Source organism: Thalassophryne amazonica, chromosome 5 (assembly GCF_902500255.1).
Source record: "Thalassophryne amazonica chromosome 5, fThaAma1.1, whole genome shotgun sequence".
Lineage (NCBI taxonomy): Eukaryota > Metazoa > Chordata > Actinopteri > Batrachoidiformes > Batrachoididae > Thalassophryne > Thalassophryne amazonica.
The window spans coordinates 59,454,531-59,470,605 of NC_047107.1; the positions used below are offsets into that span (position 1 = coordinate 59,454,531).

The window sequence follows — 16,075 nt, forward strand, 5'->3', positions numbered from 1 at the left end:
CAACTGCACCACAGACTAAAACAGTTAAATGTGGTCTATTAAACATTAGGTCTCTCTCTTCTAAGTCCCTGTTGGTAAATGATATAATAATTGATCAACATATTGATTTATTCTGCCTTACAGAAACCTGGTTACAGCAGGATGAATATGTTAGTTTAAATGAGTCAACACCCCCGAGTCACACTAACTGTCAGAACGCTCGTAGCACGGGCAGGGGCGGAGGATTAGCAGCAATCTTCCATTCCAGCTTATTAATTAATCAAAAACCCAGACAGAGCTTTAATTCATTTGAAAGCTTGACTCTTAGTCTTGTCCATCCAAATTGGAAGTCCCAAAAACCAGTTTTATTTGTTATTATCTATCGTCCACCTGGTCGTTACTGTGAGTTTCTCTGTGAATTTTCAGACCTTTTGTCTGACTTAGTGCTTAGCTCAGATAAGATAATTATAGTGGGCGATTTTAACATCCACACAGATGCTGAGAATGACAGCCTCAATACTGCATTTAATCTATTATTAGACTCTATTGGCTTTGCTCAAAAAGTAAATGAGTCCACCCACCACTTTAATCATATCTTAGATCTTGTTCTGACTTATGGTATGGAAATAGAAGACTTAACAGTATTCCCTGAAAACTCCCTGCTGTCTGATCATTTCTTAATAACATTTACATTTACTCTGATGGACTACCCAGCAGTGGGGAATAAGTTTCATTACACTAGAAGTCTTTCAGAAAGCGCTGTAACTAGGTTTAAGGATATGATTCCTTCTTTATGTTCTCTAATGCCATATACCAACACAGTGCAGAGTAGCTACCTAAACTCTGTAAGTGAGATAGAGTATCTCGTCAATAGTTTTACATCCTCATTGAAGACAACTTTGGACGCTGTAGCTCCTCTGAAAAAGAGAGCTTTAAATCAGAAGTGCCTGACTCCGTGGTATAACTCACAAACTCGTAGCTTAAAGCAGATAACCCGTAAGTTGGAGAGGAAATGGCGTCTCACTAATTTAGAAGATCTTCACTTAGCCTGGAAAAAGAGTCTGTTGCTCTATAAAAAAGCCCTCCGTAAAGCTAGGACATCTTTCTACTCATCACTAATTGAAGAAAATAAGAACAACCCCAGGTTTCTTTTCAACACTGTAGCCAGGCTGACAAAGAGTCAGAGCTCTATTGAGCTGAGTATTCCATTAACTTTAACTAGTAATGACTTCATGACTTTCTTTGCTAACAAAATTTTAACTATTAGAGAAAAAATTACTCATAACCATCCCAAAGACGTATCGTTATATTTGGCTGCTTTCAGTGATGCCGGTATTTGGTTAGACTCTTTCTCTCCGATTGTTCTGTCTGAGTTATTTTCATTAGTTACTTCATCCAAACCATCAACATGTTTATTAGACCCCATTCCTACCAGGCTGCTCAAGGAAGCCCTACCATTATTTAATGCTTCGATCTTAAATATGATCAATCTATCTTTGTTAGTTGGCTATGTACCACAGGCTTTTAAGGTGGCAGTAATTAAACCATTACTTAAACAGCCATCACTTGACCCAGCTATCTTAGCTAATTATAGGCCAATCTCCAACCTTCCTTTTCTCTCAAAAATTCTTGAAAGGGTAGTTGTAAAACAGCTAACTGATCATCTGCAGAGGAATGGTCTATTTGAAGAGTTTCAGTCAGGTTTTAGAATTCATCATAGTACAGAAACAGCATTAGTGAAGGTTACAAATGATCTTATGGCCTCGGACAGTGGACTCATCTCTGTGCTTGTTCTGTTAGACCTCAGTGCTGCTTTTGATACTGTTGACCATAAAATTTTATTACAGAGATTAGAGCATGCCGTAGGTATTAAAGGCACTGCGCTGTGGTGGTTTGAATCATATTTGTCTAATAGATTACAATTTGTTCATGTAAATGGGGAATCTTCTTCACAGACTAAAGTTAATTATGGAGTTACACAAGGTTCTGTGCTAGGACCAATTTTATTCACTTTATACATGCTTCCCTTAGGCAGTATTATTAGACGGTATTGCTTAAATTTTCATTGTTACGCAGATGATACCCAGCTTTATCTATCCATGAAGCCAGAGGACACACACCAATTAGCTAAACTGCAGGATTGTCTTACAGACATAAAGACATGGATGACCTCTAATTTCCTGCTTTTAAACTCAGATAAAACTGAAGTTATTGTACTTGGCCCCACAAATCTTAGAAACATGGTGTCTAACCAGATCCTTACTCTGGATGGCATTACCCTGACCTCTAGTAATACTGTGAGAAATCTTGGAGTCATTTTTGATCAGGATATGTCATTCAAAGTGCATATTAAACAAATATGTAGGACTGCTTTTTTGCATTTATGCAATATCTCTAAAATTAGAAAGGTCTTGTCTCAGAGTGATGCTGAAAAACTAATTCATGCATTTATTTCCTCTAGGCTGGACTATTGTAATTCATTATTATCAGGTTGTCCTAAAAGTTCCCTAAAAAGCCTTCAGTTAATTCAAAATGCTGCAGCTAGAGTACTAACGGGGACTAGAAGGAGAGAGCATATCTCACCCATATTGGCCTCTCTTCATTGGCTTCCTGTTAATTCTAGAATAGAATTTAAAATTCTTCTTCTTACTTATAAGGTTTTGAATAATCAGGTCCCATCTTATCTTAGGGACCTCGTAGTACCATATCACCCCAATAGAGTGCTTCGCTCTCAGACTGCAGGCTTACTTGTAGTTCCTAGGGTTTGTAAGAGTAGAATGGGAGGCAGAGCCTTCAGCTTTCAGGCTCCTCTCCTGTGGAACCAGCTCCCAATTCAGATCAGGGAGACAGACACCCTCTCTACTTTTAAGATTAGGCTTAAAACTTTCCTTTTTGCTAAAGCTTATAGTTAGGGCTGGATCAGGTGACCCTGAACCATCCCTTAGTTATGCTGCTATAGACGTAGACTGCTGGGGGGTTCCCATGATGCACTGTTTCTTTCTCTTTTTGCTCTGTATGCACCACTCTGCATTTAATCATTAGTGATCGATCTCTGCTCCCCTCCACAGCATGTCTTTTTCCTGGTTCTCTCCCTCAGCCCCAACCAGTCCCAGCAGAAGACTGCCCCTCCCTGAGCCTGGTTCTGCTGGAGGTTTCTTCCTGTTAAAAGGGAGTTTTTCCTTCCCACTGTAGCCAAGTGCTTGCTCACAGGGGGTCGTTTTGACCGTTGGGGTTTTACATAATTATTGTATGGCCTTGCCTTACAATATAAGGCGCCTTGGGGCACCTGTTTGTTGTGATTTGGCGCTATATAAAAAAAAAATGATTGATTGAATTGATTGATGTTTTTCAGCAGCAGGAACTGGGAGAGTAGTTAGGATGGAGGGAAAGATGAATGCAGCAATGTACAGAGACATCCTGGGTGAAAACCTGCTCCAGAGTGCTCTTGAGCTCAGACTGGGGCGACGGTTCATCTTTCAGCAGGGCAATGACCCTAAGCGCATAGCCAAGATATCAAAGGAGCGGCTTCAGGACAACTCTGTGAGTGGGCCAGTCAGAGCCCAGACATGAATCCATCCAAACATCTCTGGAGAGATCTGAAAATGGCTGTGTACCGACACTCCCCATCCAACCCGATGGAGCTTGAGAGGTGCTGCAAATAGGAATGAGCAAAACTGCCCAAAGATAGGTGCACCAAGCTTATGGCATCATATTCAAGAAGACGTCAGGCTGTAATTGCTGCCAAAGTTGCATCAACAAAGTATTAAGCAAAGGGTGTGAATACTTATGTACACGTGATTTCTGAGTTGTTTATTTTTAATAAATTTGCAAAAAAAAAAAAACTTTTTTCATGTCATTATGGGGTGTTGTGAGCAGAATTTTGAGAGGGATAAAAAGCTTATCCATTCATCTAGTTTGGAATAAAGATGAAACGTAACAAAATATGGAAAAAGTGAAGCACTGGAAATACTTTTTGGATGCACTGTACATACTCCGCCTTTTGCATTTTTGTATGGCTGGAAGACTGAAGAAAAAAAGCAGATGACTCAGTAGTTGCTCCCCTATATGTTGTCTGCTTGTTGCTAGTGCAGGTTAACAAGTTTATGAAACCTCATTTTTGTGAAGTGGAAGCTCATACATATTGCTTATCACAAGATAAGGCAAGGAATCATGGAATCACCATCACCAAAGAGCACAAAGGGAAATAAAATTGTGACCAGAGACAGCAACTTCACCACTAGATGACACTAAAGCCTACATACTATAACTTTAAGAACATTGCGTTCAAATACCTGATTTTCACCGGGGGCAGGGGATTGGGGTACATTTTACAGCTATTTGCAATTTATTCAAACTTCTATCCTCTCAGACACATGGGTAAACATCCTCCGCCAAACACACACACCTTGTAAGAGAGCTAGGGGAGCTGTTTCCATTAGCTGTGGTGGGGCTCCAGCTGTAATGAGGCAGGTAATGCATATTTAATGAGGCGTAAACAGATTTATAAACGTGCACAGAGCTGCAGATCAAACCTCGGTGCCAAACGCATGAAAACCATATACATGCACATGTATGTTTTTCAATCACATGTGCACACACAAATATGGACATGTAATCAGTTTGCTATCACAAAAGTTCTATTAATTTCCATCTTGTTTGTTCCATCACTTATCTGACACAGCTCCATGAGGTTGTGCTGGTGGGCCACATGGGTATAACATTCATAATGCTCACTCTTAATTTTTCCCATGGATGCACATACAGTCATTTTTTCACAACATATGAAACATCTCATCTCCCCTCACGATGAACTTTTAGCCTTTCTAACATGTAGGGTCTATTGGGAATGCTGTAGAAGTGACACAAACACAATCAGGAGTAAGTGCAGATTAGGTTGACATACATGCATGCATGATCATGCATGTGTGTAAGTCATACAATGTATGTTCACGTTCTTTTTTTTTCAACCTGTCCTTTTCTTGCCCTGGAATTTGTGTATACACACACTTTGGTAGGTCAACATGCAGAATTTATGCCATTATAAAAATACCCAAAAGTCTACACTAGAAGCATATATTCCATCTATCCATTTTCTAAACCTGCATATTTCTAAACCTCACTCATACTTACATCTCTTTGAAGAAGTTACCCAAAGTAAGTTTCTTAAAGCTGCCCTTGGTCTCAAGACCTACTGTAGGTCATCTCCTCTTCTCCAAGCATTAGGTGTCAAAAAAATATGTCAACATCCAGAAACTATCATTGTTCAGGTATATGTTCTTGTCGAGCTCACGTACAAAAAAAAAAAAAAAAATCAGTCACTTGACTCATGGTGCCATCTTGGGTTCAAAATAGCATTAGCTGTTAATGTGTCTGTATGTAAATCCAGCTATTTATTTATTCGCTGAAAACGGTGGGTTGTTGTGCATTTGGATGCACAAGTTCACACAGCAAGGGGTTCAAGATGTACAGATTACCTTCACATCCGAACAGAAGAAAAATTTGGGAAAATAAAGTCAGCCATGTGGAATGGAAGCCGACATCATCGTCAAATCTTTGAGAGGTAAAATTATTGTTCAGTCCCATGTACAGTAAAGCTCATCTCGTCATCGTATAAACCGGATATCCCCAGTCACCGGAAAAAGAAGTCCCAATGGTTTTGTATTGTTTTCCATGTAATAAACACTGTATATAAAGGAATTTGTACAACAGATTTTTGCTCACATCGGATAAAATGTCTCGTCTGATCGCAATGTATTTCCATTAAACCCTTTACATGTGGGACCAGAGTTATTTCTGTGATGAAAAGCCCTGACTGTAACTAATCCGTTCCATACGTATTGCTCGCATCAGATAAAATGTCCTGTCCAATCGCAATGTATTTCCATTAAAAACCCCAAGCAGTCTGGACGTGCAGAGGTACAAATTAAAGTTCAGCTCTGACGTTTACCGATCTGAGTAAAGTGGGACCAGAGTCATTTCTGTGATTAAAAGCCTGACTATTTTTTCAAACTGTTTTTAGACTGGAACATGCAGCCTGACGTGCACCTTTTAAATCAGACACAAATGGTTGTGATTTGACACTTTTCTGCTTTTACTCCTTTGTCTGCCATCATGTTATAACAGTTTTTACAACGCGCGCGCTGATTAAAAATGGATCAGAAAAGTCCGCACATTTACAGCACAAAGTCGTAAAAGAGGAAAATGTACACGTTACCTTTGATTTGGAGGTGATGATTGTCGAAAGAAAAGTTTGTTCAGGGTCAGATTAGTCCAGAATAAAGCATAATCCAGCGAGAGAGAAATTTAAAACTGTCACACACGTTATTGCATGACACGGAGTTACAGAGCTGCAGCTGCATAAATCAGGCTTTAAATTAATTAAATAAATCATCATAAATTGTAAATTTATGTAAATTTGATAGCTTAACTATTTTTATATTTATTTTGATAGCACCTGTACCTGGATGTGTTGCTGTATGTGGTTAAATGATTTAAAAAAAAATGTTGAAAACATAAAAGGTTTATTCAGTAGTTCAGCGCAATTAGAACCAAAATGGCACCATGTTCTGAGTTGACGCCACTCCTACATATAGACAAACAAACTCATTCACACTCTCACTTTCACCTACGGTTAATTTAGAGTCACCAATTCACTCAACCTGCATGTCTTTGAAAGTAAGAGGAAGCCCATGAACCTGAAGGGAACCCATGCAAACACAAGGCCCACATGCAAACTCCACACAGAAAGGACCAGGTTGGAAGTGATCCTGAGATATTCTTGTTATGAGGCAATAGTCCTAACCACAAGGTTAGCGCTGCCCCAAGCATATATTGATTGCTTCATTTCAAATTCCTTGTGGTTGTGCAGATACGTATGCAAAATTACAAAAATTTGTCACTGTTCAAATACTTTGGTACCTCAAAATATGGGATCACTGAATCACAAATTAATTTACATGATACTGTGTCAAGCATATAAGCTGCAAGTACTCGGTCTCTTTGAGTTATCTGTACCATTTACTGATACTTGAACAATTGTAAATATGAAGAAACCTAAAGTAAAGTAAGACAAAAATGAGTGCACTGCTTACCTTGAGAAAGATGGGGTTTCACAGTCTCCAGTCTGTTGCTCAGGCAACCTTTCATCACAGTCAAGGGTCCTTACAGATTGTCTATTCACTATGTACTTTGGAAACCTGTCAGTCTTAAGTGTATTTGAATCGGTTTCCTGAAATGAACAGCCAGCACGCTGCTCTTCAGTGAGTCTCAGCAAATCAGAAGGGCCTAGATATGGTCTTTGAAAGTTCAGCATTTCAGTCCTATCACTGTGTATGTCTGAACTCCATTTTAGCAGGGTAGTACATTCTGCAGCAGTCTCTTCTTGTTCTTCATCGTCTTTCTCCTCTTCCATTAAATCTCCAGAAAATGGTAATCCAATTATCCTGTCTGACTCGCTTAAAGGGGTACCAATCAAAGAGCTGACCTGGGAGGAAGAGCTGTTAGTAAGTATGGGGGATTGCACTTTCGACTTATCTTGTCTCAATAACTGATCTTCCCAAACTTGAATGTTTCCCAAAGATGGAGGACACGGGAGAGCAGTAGACGGGGATTGCCCACCTTCATCTGAATCTTCCATAGAGATCTGAGAATGGACATAAACTTCTTCTCTGATTTTAAGGAAATTATCTGATGGATATCTCAGTGATGAAGAGAGACTTCTTGAAATGCTTGATTCATCATCACACTGTGTGTCTTCTACCTGTGTTTGGCTGCAAACTGTCATATTTGAACCTGACCATTGAAAAGTTTCAGTGTTTGTTTTCGATTGGCTCGGACTGATTGTCTCTGGCACCATGTGATACTGAGTGGTGTTAACACCTTCCTGAAAATGAATATCACCTGAGGAAGACTGAGAAGAAGCATGCACACCTAAATTTGATTGACCAGATTGGGTGGGATACGTTTCAGAGTATATATGACTTGAATATTTGTTATTAGTACTTTGATTTGAATCTTTTGTACTACTATCATATTGGTTACTGTTGTCTAATGTAGTTTGGAAAACTACAGTTTGATATTCCTGTTTATCTGCACTGAGAGTGCTGTCAGTAACCATTTGGTTTTGCTTACCACTCTGCTGATGTTCTTGATGCGCTGCTTGGCTTTGCAGTATTGTGGCAGCATAAGAAAGCATGCTATACGTCTCCATGGACTTCCTTGTTACCTTTGCTTGCACACCTCTAAAATCCTCTTTAGGCCTATCATACCATGCTCTTTCATCCTCTTTTACTGTACCAGACACAATAATATATTCCATTTCTAGTCCTGATGAAGAATCACCATCTGAATTGGATCTGAGTTCATCTTGGCTCCCTGGCTGAAGACTGTCAGGGCTGCATTTCATTGTGTCTTTCTCCCCTCCGGAGCTGGAATTTAGAGACAGAGTTTCTGTTTTATTACCCTCTTCATTGTGAAAACCCCTTTGGCTTTCCATTGCAGGTGCATCTTCAGTGTAAACCACTGGGACATCGTGTAATTCTGAGTAGTCATGTCCTTTGGAAACATCTGAGTGATTGGTACAAGTCACAAGACATGGGGATAATAAAAGGCCCACAGTAGTTTCATCTGGACTTGATTTAATAGGCATTGTGTTGGGGGTGCATCCTTCCAGAACAAAAGGAGAATTATCATTACATTGCTCTATCCAGTCAGATAAAACTCCCTCTGATTTTTCTTCACTTTTGTTGTATTTATTTTCAGTTGGATCTATTGTGTTCCTGGTCATTTGACTCAGTCCTCTATCTCCCTCAAACAGGAAGACTTCACTGGTTGGGTATTCACTAACTGAAGGTCTGGTCTGATATTTATCATGTCCCTCATCTAACAGAGTAGGATCACCCAACATTATAAAAGGACTTGACTGCTCATCTATTAAGTTGTCCATTAAAGGGGTAGCATTGCCTTCAGGAGAAGATCTCAGGCTCCAGGCACCAGCACCTACATTGTCATATTCTGAGGTGGAAGTCACCATTCCAGGAACAGGTATGTCCCAGATATCACAACCTTGGTAGTGGGAAGTCTCATGCTGTGGATTTGGGATTTCAATGTCCTCCAGTTCTTCAGGGTGTATTTCATTTTCTGCTTCTTCTATAACTATTTTTACTTTATGCTGACCATCTCCACCTTCCCACTCTTCTTCCTCACACATCTGACTCAGTCCCTCATTTGTACACCTCTCTTGCTCCTTGTCTTCTGTCTGTGAAGTGTCATTGTTATCCCATAATCCCATGAGACCAAGGCCTTGTCCAGTTTCTTGTCCTTCTGGGCTGGTTATTGTGGAAGAGCTATCCTCTTGTATAGTGGTGTTCCACATCTCCATTCCACCATCAGATAATTCTAGGGGACTTTCAACTAATGCTCCACCCCCAACTCTTGTGTTCATTGCACAGAAAGAATCTGACTGTTCGGACAGGTTGTCAGGGGTAGTAGGTGATAAACTGTCATCCCGTATTGTCATATTCCACATGTCCAGAGACTCTGGGTATGATGTGATAGGGCCATGATCTGAACTGAGAAGTCCTTTCTGAGCCAAGTAGGTCCAGAAGTTGAGTGGCTCCTGTTGTTGGTCTCCTTTTTTGCAATGGAATGCTTCATCCTCTTTTTTTGAGGCATCTGGTGTTAGAGTACTCAAGACTACTTTCATTCTCACGATGGAGGATATGTTTTTTATTCCTGTTAAACCTCTTTTTGATTTTTCAGTTCCTTCTTCTTCTGGAGGTGTCAGTTGCAGATCAACCAAAGTAACAGGGTTCCATTGTTCCTTCAGTAATAAATCTGGGTTCCAGTCATCATGTAATTCATTTTGCTCAGTGTTCAGACTAAGCTGAGGTTCAAGACGCATGCACCTTTGTGGGGCAATCATTGACTCTGAGATCTCTTTTCTGCCTGAATCATCCACTGCCACTTTCTCAGTCATATCCTCCACGGTGTTCTGTAAAGTTTCTGAATGTTTGCCAGTGTTCAAGGTCTTATCACATTTAGATGCTTCTTCCATATCAAAGCCAAGCTCATCCCAGGTGTCAGACAAAGAAGATGAAATGCTCTCCTTGTGCAGCAGGCCACTGATCTTTTCAGCTACATCTTCAGGGAAAAACCTACCTCCTCTGCTGGGTGAATTGCTACCAACCAAGCTGTTGACTGGAGTTGGAGGAACCACAGTTTCAATCACTTTGTTTCCATGTATTTCCTCAATCATTTGATTGTCATCAGAAGACTTTCTACTTTCATGTCCACCAGTTGAACTGGGACCAGAGAAATCAACCAGGCTCAGTTCTTCAAATTCTGACAAGCTGAAACTCCCAGCTGTTTTTGCTCCATCTTCTCTTCCTACTGATACGGTGTGGCTGAAGAGGTGGTGAAGAGGGTCAAAACTAAGCACATCAAAGTTGTTACTCTTATTTCTTGTAGAGCTGTGTTTTTTCCTTTCAGGTGGGACAGGAGGAGAAAGACATGACAATCCCAGAGGAGAGGGGTTTCTGCGAAAGGGAGCTCCTGGACCTCCTACTAATCCCCCTCCTGCAACAACATCACTGACTGGGCTGTCATCACTAAGGAACATTGAACTCTCTTTGGAGGAACGGTTGCTACGAATCATGGTCATACTGCTGTGTGGGCTCACAAGCTCCCCAATGGCACCAGCTTCTACACTTCTCAAATCCTGGTCACCATCTTCCATTGCACTATAAACAGAGATAGGGCAACATATTTGTCAGTTAAGCACTGATAAACACAAAACTGCAAAAATATCCATTTGTAAAGAATTCTTGTTCCTGTTTCATGCTTTCATGCCTTGGGGATTTTTTAAATAGTATTTTTTTAACTTTTGATGTAACTGCACTGCAAGAGGAGAATGTAACAATGTATTTATTGAGTGTAAAGTATCAAGTATGTTTAATCTAATCCATGTTAAATGCTGCTACACAAAGATATGAAGGTATGATACAAACAAGGAGTCAGAATAAATGAATGCAGCACTCTAGCCTCAGTGTTTTCTGAAAATTGCAGCCAGTTACACCAACATTTCCTACAGTTGATGAACATCAAGGGGAGACAGGTAACCACCGCAAAGGCAGAAAACCTAACATTGAAACTGACACTTTCATCATTCTATTCTAACAGGCTTGTGATTAGACGATGGTCCATTTGATTTCTCATCATACAGGAAAGGAGCAAATACAGGCATTAGATGGAAAAACATGAATGAAAATCCATTTTTATTGCTTAGTAGATAGTATACAAATAATGAATGTTTATGGTACGAATATTTCATGAGGTGAAAGATGGAACATACCATTCAACAAGGTGAATAATGAATTATTCGTCCATGCAATTAATGAAAAAAAACAAACAAACATTCATTTATTTGTTTTACATAACGCCGAAAACAGACCCTTGTCATTTGACAATTGATACATTTATAAACAACAGAAAAGGGACTTACATTTTGGTGTTCATCACTGGTGCTTTGATGTCAACAGTCCAACACGAACTTTAAATAGGAGTCTAAAAAGTATTCTCAGTCACCTAGCAAAAAACAATTCTGATGATAGTCCATGATGCTGTGCACTGACTTGTGTACAGATAATCATAGTACCGTCTGCTTTCCTCCCTCCAGCAAAAGATCGCATCAGAAATTAGTCCAGCATTTCACCCTCTTCATCCTAACAGCTCTTCATGCCTCCAGACAACTTACGGCGTAGTGGATTTGTTTTTTTGTGTTAGATGAATTAGCACCGCCAATTAGTTCAAATCATCGTACATCAGCAAAACAAACTCTGCCATGTTTAGCTAAACGCAGCAACCACTAGTGTGGGCAGTTATCACAGCGTGAAATGGCACAAAACGTATGGAACCAAATTTGCACACTAAATGCAACACAACAAAAATAGGACAATCCATGTCACGTGACATATAAAGCACCAATCAAATGACAAGGATCAACTCAGCCACTATATAATAAGTACTGATTAAAATGTGCAGTGTTTAAAAACTAATTCCACATTTTATTCTTAAAAATGAATGTGTTGCATGCAGTTTGTGAAGTGATATTATTGATTTATTTTTAAAGTCATGATCACTGTTTGTGGAAGACCTGCTGGTGCTGAGACAAGGCTCTAAACTAGTCTGAGCTGCCGAGTAACTTTGTAAATAATTTTATCTTAAATGGCTTCTGGACCACAGCTTTGTGCACTTCCAGGAGTCTTACACAGTAGCACAATTCTGATGCATACACATGCAAACTCTGAGGATGTACAATGTCAAAAATACTCTGAACACAAAGACCTGTGAGCTCTGGGTATCAAATCAAATTGTAGCAATACTGCTCCACCTCCAATACAGATAATACTTCAGCATAAAAATACACAGTTACATTTATTTACCTTGCCATTGGCGCTACATCTTCACTGCCTCCTTTGGCTCGTTCCATGTCAGAACCATCCATGTTGTTGAAGCCAGATGATCCCTGGGAGAACTCGACGCTGCCCGCTACTCCCTCTGTGGAAGACGTTCTGCTGCTGGGGTGATGGGTCAACACAGACCTACACCTGTTGACTAACTCCTTAAGTAGTTGCTGCAGCTCTTTGTTCACTAGAATAATATCAGATGACAATGGGATGTTGTAGACCTGCAGAAAGCCCAAGGAACACTCCGGGGACAAAGACCAGCTTGAAGACCCTTCCAATTCACAGCAGATCTGGAATGACAACCACTTTATCTTAATTCTGTGTATAAAACATGCAATTTTCTTCTTATTATCATTATTATAGGTTGTATTCTTTTTCCTTTTTTTTTTTTTTTTTTTTTTTAAAAGGATGATTAACTAAACTTCTGCCAGAACACCAAGGACTACCTGAACAGTCGTTTTATCAGAGTTGTATTCAAAGGTTAGGCAGACAATATGAGTGGGAAAAGCCTGGAGTCAGAGAAGTTCACAAACTAGCATAAAAGTGAATGAGCCGGATGAGTTCACATACACTGAAAGTTAATCAAACGACGAGTGTCAGATATGAGTAATTATGAGACTGAAAACAGCTGGCAAAACAAAGTTGTAAAGCAACAGTTAATGAGACAAGAATGGAAACAGGAAACATGGAGTGTTTCAAAATAAAAGAGCAAAGCAAACCACTCACTCACTCACTCTAATTAAGGGTCAAGGGGTGCTGCAGCCTGTCCCAGCAGTCATAGGGTGTGAGGCAGGGTACACCCTGGACAGGACACCAGTCTGTCACAGGGCCACATATACACAAACAAACACATTCACACCCGCACACACACACCTACAGACTAATTAAAGTTTCCAATCCACCTATCCTGAATGACTTTGGATATGGGAGGAAGCCGGAGCACCCAGAGAGAACCCGGGCAAATACGGGGAGAACATGCAAACTTCACACAGAAAGGCCACAGGTGGGAATCGATCCCATGCTAACCACTAAGCCACCGTGCTGCCCTAAAGCAAACCATTAGTTACATATTTCACCTTCTCTGTCCCTTCTTCATGGAACACTTTGCAAAAGGACTGGAAACTTACAGAACTGATCACATTAAATGACTTTAAAGCCAGACTGAGAGCACTTGAGACAGCCTCCTTCACATGTACTTGTTTTAATTAATTAATTTATTTATTTATTTTATACTGTAACTGTATTTTTATTGCTGCATCTTGGCCAGGGCTCCCTTGAAAAAGAGGTTTTGAATCTCAATGGGACTTCCCTGGTAAAATAAAGGTTAAATAAAAAATAAAATAACAACATAACATAGTACTCCTGCTAAGATTATACTGATTTTGGTATAGACCTGGAGCCAGGGAGAGATTCAGAATTTTATTTTATTTTATTTTATTATTTATACTTTTGTCAACACTGTATTTTTCTGCTTTTTTGTCTGTTTGTTTGTTTTACCCCATCTGTTTCTCCTAAACCAATACATGGTCTTCCATAAATGAGAATAAAAACAGTATACATATACAGAATTTTAATGTCTCTAAACAGTTTTTGCCTTACTAAAGTGGGGAATACAGTTAAAATGACTTAAGGTCTTGTAACTATGGGGGTTTTATATGGGTTGGATTACAGTTGTTGAAGTGTCTGATGTATTTAGAAGGACCCATACACTCTGCTGAGTACCTTGTACTTTCTACGTTTTCATGAAATTGAGACAAATTTGGGGACAGAAAACAGTGAGACATTATAAGGCCTTTAATGCACTGCTAGAGTTCATTTTCTGCCAAAGCAGTAGCTCAGATTCAACTCAGAAAGTCTGGGCATTGAGTGTGAATCCTCCTGATGGTTTCATAGCTGATTTACCTGGGTCACAAGATCTGTGTTACTTGAATAGACAGCCACCTGCTGGCGTACACGATGAACTGTGTCACCGATGGAGAAGATCACCACCAAACCACTGTATCCATGGTTACGGCTGAATAATTTCAGTTCATCCACATAACCACGATGATCCTACAGGAAAAGAGTGAAGGAGAGATGCTCATTACATCCTCTTTTATTATGTCACTGCTGAACAAATAACAGAAAAAACCCACACAGTTGTGCGTGACTTAGTGTAAAGGATTCCAACAATAAAATCTTCACATTACAGCTACAGTAATATGACAACTGCCTTTTCCTGTGCATATATATTTTTTCCATTATGTAGGAATGAAGTGGCTTAAAAGTTAGATTTCTTCTGCACCAGTGAGAGACGAAGCTGTCAAAGCGCACAGAGGGGTAGAAAGACACGTTGTGATTTATTGTTTGGAAATTAACTGTTTGCTCTTAAAACTGCCACCATGCACAGATTATGGTAATTCAGTGACACCCACAATGATTGATAGATAGAAAGTTGCATTAATTAATTGTTTTGTTTGTCAAGGGAACTTGCTTTTTTCTTGCTTTCTCAAATGATTAACAACAATGTTATGGCAACCCATAATTTGCGAGGCAGGGTTATGCAAAAATGTGCAAAATGCTACTTTCAAAAACACATTTGCTTGATTAATCTAGTTTTGTTGTATTGTACTGTTTGTTTTTTGTTTACTTCTCAAAATTATTTAAGTAGAACTTCTAAACCAAAGAGTTCATTATAATAAAACTAACAGGAGTTCAGTTTAAAAAAAAAAGTCCTGAGAGTTTGTGGTGAAGTTTGAAAAGTGTTTGTGATGTTTGTCCATGCTGCCGTGTGATGCGTTTAACAGTGCGTGTTTGTGTGGGTCCACTGAAAATGATGGATGAGCACTGCGGGTGCTGTATCTGCCCAGGCTGTGTCAATATTAACCTGTGAGGATGAGGGGCTACGCTACACCTCCTAGTGCTCCTTTCTCCATCCCTCCATCCTCCTCTCCCTGCACAATATGGCTGCTGTCAGACTCTGCCCCATCAATCCTCTCGCACACATACAACTGTCACTTCACTGACACTGCCATTTCTCAACGCTGATATCCTGATGAGTGCAGTGAAGCCTCCCAAGAACCGTTAAAACACACATATTCACTCACATGAGTAGAAACACACAACTAAAGGCACTTCTAAGGCCAACACACACACACCCACATGAAAGCACCCACTGCAATTCAAACACATGCACACGTGTGAATCTTCCTAAAATAAAGTGTGGAATGGACAGAAATGCTGCAGTGATCGCTATACCCAAATCATGAAAAACTACACAACATGCACACACACTGACGCACACACAGGGAAATACAGAAAACGAGCAGAGTGCAAATCTCTGAGATAACACGCAGGGCGACAGTCTGTCTGCCATTTGGCTCTTAACTGAGTAAATTACTACTCATATTGCCTGCTCCCTCTTTTCTCTCTCTTTCTGCCACCCCCAGATACACAGATTGCTTTTTCTTATAAATTACCAACATGTTAGCTATAAAAATCCACTTGCTATCTGTCTGCATGAACCTTATGATGAGGCCACAAAAGTCTTGGTCTCATTTGTTGAGCTTTTTAAAGTTGAGCCTTCACAACCAGATTTTCTCATTAAAACGGTAAAGTTAACTTTATAATTAACTTAAAGAAGTTGGACATTT

The 16,075-nt window shown here is 39.8% G+C and overlaps 1 protein-coding gene across 1 annotated transcript in view; it reads right to left on the reverse strand.

The window, feature by feature from the left end:
- LOC117509960 overlaps positions 1–16,075 on the reverse strand; it is an 89,667-nt gene that overhangs the window by 53,922 nt on the left and 19,670 nt on the right. Inside the window, exons 3-6 of the mRNA XM_034169568.1 lie at positions 14,346–14,495; positions 12,420–12,733; positions 7,071–10,718; positions 4,385–4,435 (exon numbers count right to left, since the gene is read on the reverse strand). Of these exons, the coding sequence (XP_034025459.1) occupies positions 4,385–4,435; positions 7,071–10,718; positions 12,420–12,733; positions 14,346–14,495 (4,163 nt within the window). The remainder of the gene's footprint in view (positions 1–4,384; positions 4,436–7,070; positions 10,719–12,419; positions 12,734–14,345; positions 14,496–16,075) is intronic.